Source organism: Vombatus ursinus, unplaced genomic scaffold (assembly GCF_900497805.2).
Source record: "Vombatus ursinus unplaced genomic scaffold, bare-nosed wombat genome assembly UNPS02015088.1, whole genome shotgun sequence".
Classification (NCBI taxonomy): Eukaryota; Metazoa; Chordata; class Mammalia; order Diprotodontia; family Vombatidae; genus Vombatus; species Vombatus ursinus.
Window position 1 is genome coordinate 101,143 of NW_020954866.1, and position 9,128 is coordinate 110,270.

Consider the following 9,128-nt stretch of genomic DNA (forward strand, 5'->3'; position numbering starts at 1 on the left):
CATATTTGGTACATCTCAGGGATATAGTTTCTTCTCTTTCTTTCTTATTGTCCCCTCTAAGGTAGTGCCAGATTAGAGACAGCGAGACAGTAAGAAGTGTCAGGGAGGAGGGGAAGAGGGGAAGAGGTATGGATAACATTTAACTCCCTTTCCCCAAATTGTTGTGCTCTCTAGCTAGGACAAGAAAGATAATTCCTTCACTTCACTCTCTGATTATAGGTTTATTCAAGAAATGCACAGCTCCCAGCCAGTGAATCAGGAGGCTTTATTAGACATATCTTCATTTCAGAACTTTTATTGGATATAAGCCAAGCTCAGGTTTTGGGAGGGTTGTCACTCCATGTCAGAATCAGGGGTGGTATAAGGAGAAGGATTTTTGTGGTGGAAAGGTAGAGGAGGAATTGTACAGAGTCAGTGGGGACAGGAAGGAGATTTTTATGTATATGGCCCTAGGCATGGGAGTCTCCAGGCGGGCCTCAGATTGCACCTTGGAGGGAAAACAGAAGCCAAGAAAAGCCACCTTGGAGGAGTAGGAGAGTAGTTAAAGGAGGTTTCGGACTAGAGCCAGAGTGGATTGGAGGGGCAGCTCGGAAACCTGCAGGGGTCTTGTCTCCCGGCTCTACTTTGCCACCTGAGGACTCCAAGCAAGGCCCTCGGGGAGTAGGGAGTATGTCCGGAATGTGGCCTGTCTGATTCCTCACCATCTCCTGGGGACAAAGAGGAAAGGATGAGTGATTTTGAAAGAGGTAGAAGCTGGGAGAAGGGGGGGGGGGGGGACGAGCCTTTTCTTCTCTTCTCTGTCCCCACCTTTCCTTTTTCCCAGGAGTACTGAGCCAATCACTCACCCCCTAGCTAATGACCCTCTCCTCATGGAGGGAATTGCTCCCCCTCCCCCTCCATCCGCACTAAGGAATTAAGGAATGCAGCAAAAAGCATCACTGTAGTGCCCCACCCTCTGGCTGCCCTCCTTCCTTTTCCTCATCCCCCTTTCCTCTCTTTAGCCTTCTCCAACCTCCTTAGCCTCCCACCCTCCAGTCCTTTTCTTCCCGCTTTCATTTTTCTTCCTCACAGCCTCCCACCCTACCCCAAACCTCAAAGGGGAGAGAGGTCCAACTAAGTCACTCACATCAATGGTCTTTATTATCACCACCTGGTCAGCCTCCTTGCAGGCTTTCTCTGCCTTCTTGATGATTTCTGGTGTCCACTCAACATTATTCATCGCCATCATACCTTCCATGGAGCTGCAAGAAGGGATTGAATGGGAAAGGGAGGTGCGGAATAAAAGAATGATTAGGAAAATGGACATGAGATAAAAAAAACAAATAGGAGAAAACACGAGGCGAAAGAAACAGGGAAGGGCGTTTGTCATCACCAGCACAAGAGAGAGACAAATTGGAAGGCCACCTAGGGTGGAACATATGGGGAGGCACTCATGAAGAACACAAATACGTTTAATATAAGCACACAGTTTTAATGCTATGAAGTGGCATTCTCTATGGCACATAGATATTTGCTGGACAATAAGTCAAGTCACATGTGCTGGCATGAAGACTCTAAACCTGAATGGGTAATGCAGGGATTATTACTTCAGCTGAGCTCCTGGCATTAGTTTAGGGGTAACTGATATTTTGAAGTAGATGGTAAGATAAAAAATTGGGGTGGCTAGGTGGCACAGTGTATGGAGTATTGGAGTTGGAATCAGGAAGACTCCTCTTCCTGAGTTCAAATCCAGCCTCAGACACTTACTAGCTGTGTGACTCTAGGCAAGTCTCTTCACCCTGTTTGCCTCAGTTTCCTTATCTGTAGAATGAGTTGGAGAAGGAAATGGTGAACCACTCCAGTATCTCTGCAAAGGAAACCCCAAAATGGGGTTACGAAGTGTCTGAAAGGACTGAACAACAACAACAACAAAAAAGGAATCCTCTCTTCCTAGACCACTCCTGCCCCCAACAAGAAATACTTGGGGCAATCAGCAGGATTTGTGGTTTTTCATAATATTCGGAGGAGAGAGCGAGGTTGATGGCTTTATACAGCGCTGCCTCACTTAAATCCAATGTCATTGGTCCAATTCAAGAAAGAAGGAAGAACCGTAACAGCACAACAGACTCAGTGTGTAAGACCTAGGGAGTCACCAGAGGCACCGAGGGGTTTACTGATTGGCCCAGGGGTGTACAGCTAGCTAGTAAATGTTAGAGGTGGGATTTGTACTCAGGTTTCCTTTCTCCAAGACTAGCATTCTCCTTTCATTGTGGCCTTGCTGCCTCTTTTAAAAATTTATATTTGCAGACGTTATGCTTGCGTTCATTTGTTGAGACACAATGAAAAACCTATAGGAAGTTTGATGGGGAGAGAAGAAAGGTACGAAAACAGACAGATATGGGACTGGGTATATGGGGAACTATTTGAATCTTTTAAAGGAAAACCAAGACTTTGATTAATTCAGAATGGTGTATGAGAAGAATATAGCCATGAATAATTCATGTAGAAGTACATATTTTCTATGTTGTTAATACAATAATTAGGGCTCCCAAAGCCAATTATTCTCATCTATTTCTCTGAGGAGCCCTTGTTGACAGGTACATACACAAAGCCCTTGTCTAGTGATGAAACTACAAGGTACTGGTCATAAGAAAGGTAAGGAGAGAAGTTGGGAGAATACAGGCTGCCCAGAAAGAAGTTCTCCAGGTCCCTAGCTCTTGGGTTGCTCCCTTCCTCCTTTTCTAGGCATACTTACTCCTCTGCCTCTTCTCCAAGTTCATGGGCCACATGGATGATGTCCGGGTACCCCATGCAGCTGGAGATGTTGTTCCGGGGATAGTAGAAGAGGAAGATGAGGCACATCTCATTAATGGTGCTTGGGCCACCCTGGAGTAGGAGTGAGAAAGACAGAAACACAGAGGACAGAGGCAGGCAGAGAGAAACACAGAAAGCAGAGCTCTGATGAGGTAAGAAGCTTCCAGAAGGGTTCCATTTCTCTTCTTTCTCTGCTATAGAGCCACTTCACCCCTTATTACTTTAACTCCAAATGTTAGCACAATGAACGCTTCTTAGCAGAGTGGCTGTGACTCCCAAGAGCCAAGATAATAGGACCAGTGGCCTAGCAAGTCCAACATTCACTGCCCCCAACTTTGGACCCTGGATATAGGAAGGAGTAAAGCCTCAGGGGAAAAAGCAGAAGATGTAGTGGGCAGGACCATTGTGTTATTGGATTATGTAAGGCACCTCAGAGAGCTTTTAGTCCAACCCCCTCATTTTACAAATGAGAAAACTGATGATTGGTCCCAATCTGGAATAGGAACAATCAAAATGAGTTAGAAAGCAGGGTTGAGGGACAATTAGATTTAGTCCTATATATGTATATATGTATGTATGCATATATATTATGTGTTTGTGTATGTGTATATACACATACATATATACACATTATATATATATATATATTTCTATACACACACATATACACATTCTATAGTTACTAGGGCAAGATCACAAGGACTTTGTCCTACAGTACTGAAATGTAGAAGGGGCTGGTAATATTATTTTTTAACACATATAAACAACTGAGCTTAACACTTCGTTAATAAGAATATTCAATTAAATTAGGAAGTTACCAAATCCTGGAGTTACAGAGCTAGAGGAGACTTTAGAGATCATTTAGTGCAAACTCTACATTTTACAAATGAAGAAGCCGGGGACAAGAAGTGTTAAGCGACTTACTCAAAGTCATACGATTGGTAAATGTGGCAGACCCAGAATTCAAACTCAAGTTCTCTGACTCCCAGGATCATTTTCATCGTACTACACTATGTGTGGTTACTCCATTCCCCTGCCAAAGGCTACCATCCCCAATAGTGGCCTTGAGGTACCCCAGCGTTTCAGCATCACCATCTTCCCACTGTAGGGCAATATCCTGGGATCTCCCCCCTCCCCTTTGTCTCTCCATGATCCCCCCTGTGTAGTAATTTATCTAACTGGCGTGTTTAGCGATGCTCACCCTAGGTGCTCAGATTTCTACTTACTGGGAGGCACTTACAAAGGTGAGCGTGGTTCGATCGAGGGTCTGGTAGTGACACTCCACCAACAATTCATCTCCCTGATCAGAGTGAAATATGATGGAAGAAAGTCAGATATGCAAAGGGATACCAAGAAATCCAAGAGCACTCTTAGGGTTTGTTAGGTTGGAGTCATATATAAATAACCCTTGGCTGTAGTTCTACTATTTGACCCCCTCCCTTTTCTACTCCCAAGGCTCCCACCATCTTGATTGTCACACGCTCTTTCATGTCTCGAGTCTCTTGTAGGTTAAAGTCATAGGCATCATCCTTGCAGATGGTCCTGATCTGCTTTCCATTCCTAATGGGAGTGTGGGGAAGAAAAGTAATGGAATAAAGAGATGAGGACAACATAGACAAGAAAGCAGGGCAGGGGAGGTATCATGGAATTCCAGAGGCACTTCTTGTCCATAAAACAAATAGCATATAGGATCTTGATCCCAATCCAAAGCCTTTCCTGTACATTAATCCCCAATATGCATCCCCCCATCCCACTCAACGGTACTACAGAGGCCATCCTCTGCCAGTCTCCATTCTCACAACTACAACAACACTACAGAAGAGCATTAGTGTATCTCCAGAAATCCTGCATTGCAGAAGCAACCTCTTACCCTTACCTGTATTGCACGGCTTGCAAAGACCGCCCTGCTAAGTGAGTGTGCAGAAGATAACCATAAACTTGGATGTCAGGCACTGGAGTCCCATTTATCTGTGACATGGAGGGAGAAGGACATCTGACTCCCCAAACCCAACCCCAAGGGGGCTTCAACCTAACTTCCTGTAGATAATTATGTGTAAGTCACTTTATCTCTCCTGACCTCAATTTCCCCATCTATAAAGTGTAAGGATTGGACTGGATGATCTACAAGAACTCTGCTGCCTATAAAATTCTATGGGAGTAGGGAACTGGACCTGGGCATGTATAACTGGATATTGATATACAGACTACCTGGATGAGAAAATTCAGTAACTTAGCTCCTTAGAGAGTTACCTAGAATGAGAGGTTAATTGACTAGTCCAGCTAGTATGTACCAGAAGTAGAACCTGTGTCATCCTGGCTCTGAGGCCAGTCATCTGTCAATTTGCCATGTTGCCCTTCTGTGAAAATTCTATGGTACAATTATAATAACTTACATTTCCATTGAACTTTAAGGCTTAAAATCACTTTCCTCATAATAAGTTTATATTTTTATGAGCCTCATTTTACAAATGAAGAAATTGAAGCTCTATTTGGTGAAGTGATTTACCTTTGGTCATCTAGTTTTTATTCATTTACCCTTGGTTTCCCAGGGATGCTTACCCTTTCCTAGATTCTCCCTTCATCTCCAATGCCTCCCTGCTCTTAATTTGGCTGCAAAATGCCCCACTATCCACATACCTTTTATTTACTTTCATTTTGCTCCCCAGACCTCCCCAAACACCTAATTTCCAAAATGCATATCCTATTCAAAGTTTTGGGACCAAACGGGATGGTAGGGTTGTGGGGAGGGACAATTTAGAAGGTGGAGGGCAGCTCTGGAGTCTCAAGGAGAGAAGAGCTAGTGAGAGGTTCTTGGCCTCACCTCCTCAAACTTCTCAGTCCTACAGAGCCCATAGGACATGAAGGACTCTGCTCCTGGTGGTATGAAGTGGATGGGGAAGGTAAAGAATCCAAGCTGGAGGACTCCCATGTCATATTTTCGCAGGAGAGGGGTGAAATAAGCTCGAATCCCAGAAGAGTCATACACACCTGGCCAAAGGGAAGCACACTTGCTGGAAAGTGGGGGACATGGACAGAAGAAGGTTTAGTTAGGGGAAAGGGAAGGTCAGAAGAAGAGACACAGGGACTGGAGAAAAGCTAAAGGTCTCTGATAGGGGCCTTCACTCCCATACTTTCCAGGCTTCCAAAAGGAATTAGCCTGCCCCCATCAGTTGCTCCTTCCCCATCCATCCCACCTCTACCCTCTCACCAGGAAGATTGTGGAAGTTGCTGTAGTGAACCTCTAACCGGATCCACTGGGGGTCCATGGGAGTACCAATGGAAATGCCCACATCATCTGGAAACTGGTAACTCTGAGGTAGGAGGGCATAGGTATAATGGTGAGAGCTGAGTGGAGACATGTAGGGCTCTGATCCTCCCCCAAGCATATTAGCTCCTAAGTACCCTCCCTCCTTCCCATCTTCCAATTCCTCCATCTACCCAGCCTCCCAGTTATTGTAGCTACATGCCCTCCTTCAAGCCAACTATTTCCTAACAACCCCAGACTTACGGTGCCCCCAACAGCCCAGCCCATGATCACTTGGGAGCAGAGGGAGAAGTCAGGGTCAGCACCATAGCAGTCACTGATGCCTGTGGGTAGGGCACTGGCATTGCCACAGGCATAAACCAGGATGTGGTGCACCATCGTCTCATTGTGGTAGATCAGCTTTGGCTCAAACTTTGGGTAAATCATTATGAAGGAGAAGAGAGGGAGTGTTACTTCCATCCCAGTCTTAGTCTGTTCTTTCCCTCCCCTCCCCCTGAATCAAGAATCTAGTCAAGACGAAATTTATTTCTTATTGCCCATCATTTCAAATCCCACATCGCTCCTTCCTGCTTTGGAACTTTTAGACTAGGGTTGGCAACCTTCTCATTTACTATCATGTTTTATTTTGCATGATAATTATTTGTCTATGGACTTTACCTCCTAAACTACTCAACTGTAAACCCTTTGAGGGCAGGTATCCTGTCTTATTTATCTCTTGGAAGGCACTGTGTCTTCTGTGATGGATAAAGTTCTAGGATCAGGGCATATCAAAATGTGTCCTGCTCTTTACTCTTTGGCAGTGATTAGTCATAACATACAATTTACCTAGCCATTATTACTTGTTATGTGGAATGTTACTATAGAATATCCAATCCCCATTTTCATAAAATGGGCCTATAAACTATAATGCACGGATCTGGGAACCTGGACGCACTCTACATCCTTAATCTAGGCCTATACCCTTCCCTCTCCTTACACCCCAGGTCTAGTAGCTCCCTCCTCCTCAATCCTTTGACTTTTCCTTCACCCTTCCCACCTTGGCTTCACCTTATAGATATGATGTTTCTCCTTGACGATGGGCAGGGGAAGAAAGGTGCAGGCATAAGTGGTGTCATCTTCAGGGATGAGGAACTGGGTTGGAGACACACAAAGACATTTAGCTGAGGTGGAGGTGTGCATCTGAGACCTGGGAATGGGGTGAGGGGCTCCAGAAAGGCTGAAAAACAGGGGATAGGGCTTTCTCTGTTAATATCATGGGGAATGACAAGAGCCCAGGATTTTGAATCTAAGGGCCTGCATTTAAATACTATTTGTGCTTCCTTGGAAGAGTCATTTAATCTTTCTGTGGATCTGTTTCTTCATCTATACAATGAAGACATTTAATACAATAGTCTCTAAGAGGTCTTCTAGCTTCACATCCCATGGTCATAGGTCTTATGGTCCTCTACAGGTGAATGGAGAAATTCAGGGTCCTACTGAGGTCATAACTAATGGACCATGCCAAGCCTGAATTATAACCAAGACTCTCAGCTTTTGATCAACTCCAAGGAGATGTTTGTGTGCAACATATCAGATGTATCATGGGACGTGTGTTTGGAGTGGCATCGTGGGAGGGAGAGAAGAGACTTGACTGGTCTGAAGTTTGACCTCCTCTTAGGGAAGATTCTATTGGGTGAAGAAATCCAAAAGCTAATTGAAAGATGAGTAATTGGATAGCTGAGAGTTGAGGAGGTATGTTTGTGAGACGATGGGGAAACTAAAGTGTTTAATGTTTTTGACTGCTTCCTCATTCATAAACTAAAAATAATTATTTTCAATTTACAACAACTCCCTTAATACTATAATGACTACATGCCCTAGATTTGATTCCTAGAAATCAAAGGGTTTTTATTTAAGGAATAAATAAGAAAAAATCAGAGACAGTCTCTTTCCCACTTTCATCATTCTTCCTGTACTGCTTCCTTTCTACTCCCTCAACTCCCATTTCTAGTCTCTTATAGTTCTCTTGTACTTCCCTTTTCCCCATGCCTATGTGTGCCTCTTGTCTCCTTTCTCGGTCCAGGAGTGGTGGTGCGAGGAAGCTTGGAAAGGTTAGGGATGGGGAATTGGAAAACAAGTAGTGGCCAGTGCATAGGCATTTAAATGGAAATGTCTCTCACATCAGTGATCTCCAAGTCATGAATGTAAGAGACTGCAGGTGCATCCAGATCATCAGGATGGAAAATCTGCAGCAGGAAGACTGACTTGACAAAGGTGCGCTCCCTCTCCAGCCTCACTGTATCATCCAGCCCGTAAGCTGCCAGGATCCGGATTGTGTCACTCTGGCATAGGGAATATGAAGGACATCTCCTCAATAGCAGTCATCATACACTTAGATAAACACAATTGCTATGGACATTTAACCCAGTCCCCACTCAAGAGTGGTGGGTGATGCACAACTCTGTGCTCCATATGGAGGGGGATAGAGACAACTCCTGAACCTGACGTTCTTCAGAAAAGACACCCAAGGGGAAAGAAGCTGTAGATAGGAAGTTGGCTCCTCAACATCTCCCTGATCTCTGCTTTTTCTCCCTAGAGACTTTGGAGATGGGACTTCTCCTTGGTTAGAGACTTCTCTCTTGATCAGAGTTAAGATCTTATCTAGCTCTCAGCTAAAGAATTCACTCACACTTGATCTCAGCTTTATTCTAATCTAATCACTTTAATCTGATCTAATCTAATCACTTCTCTGTTTTTTTGTTGACTGTTTTGCTCAGATAAAAAAGCTTACTAACTAATCTTTGTGATGATCTATTGTGTAAGCATAGTTTGGTGGGAAGGAGCAGAATTGGTCAACCTAAATTTAGGGCTACTCCCTAATCCCTTGGGAGAGAGTGTTCATTGATGCCTCTTTTGACCTGAGTTTAGTACCTCTAGAGAAGACTTATATTTTAGCTGTGGGAAATATAATTCTAGTTGGGTAATGATGGCAATGGTGACCCAGGAATGCTAGTACTGGAACCTGGAGCCTAGAGCCTGGAGCCTGGAGCCTGGAGCCTGGAGCCTGGAGCCTGGAGCCTGGAGCCTGGAG

General features: G+C 44.4%; 1 protein-coding gene across 1 annotated transcript in view; it reads right to left on the reverse strand.

Annotated features, from left to right (window-relative positions):
- Positions 1-476: 476 nt before the first annotated feature.
- Positions 477-9,128, reverse strand: part of LOC114031147 (putative DBH-like monooxygenase protein 2) — a 13,472-nt gene continuing 4,820 nt past the window's right edge. Inside the window, exons 3-13 of the mRNA XM_027846163.1 lie at positions 8,218-8,379; positions 7,106-7,189; positions 6,302-6,469; positions 6,002-6,104; positions 5,615-5,781; positions 4,670-4,761; positions 4,257-4,353; positions 4,034-4,093; positions 2,735-2,865; positions 1,127-1,241; positions 477-707 (exon numbers count right to left, since the gene is read on the reverse strand). Of these exons, the coding sequence (XP_027701964.1) occupies positions 477-707; positions 1,127-1,241; positions 2,735-2,865; positions 4,034-4,093; positions 4,257-4,353; positions 4,670-4,761; positions 5,615-5,781; positions 6,002-6,104; positions 6,302-6,469; positions 7,106-7,189; positions 8,218-8,379 (1,410 nt within the window). The remainder of the gene's footprint in view (positions 708-1,126; positions 1,242-2,734; positions 2,866-4,033; positions 4,094-4,256; positions 4,354-4,669; positions 4,762-5,614; positions 5,782-6,001; positions 6,105-6,301; positions 6,470-7,105; positions 7,190-8,217; positions 8,380-9,128) is intronic.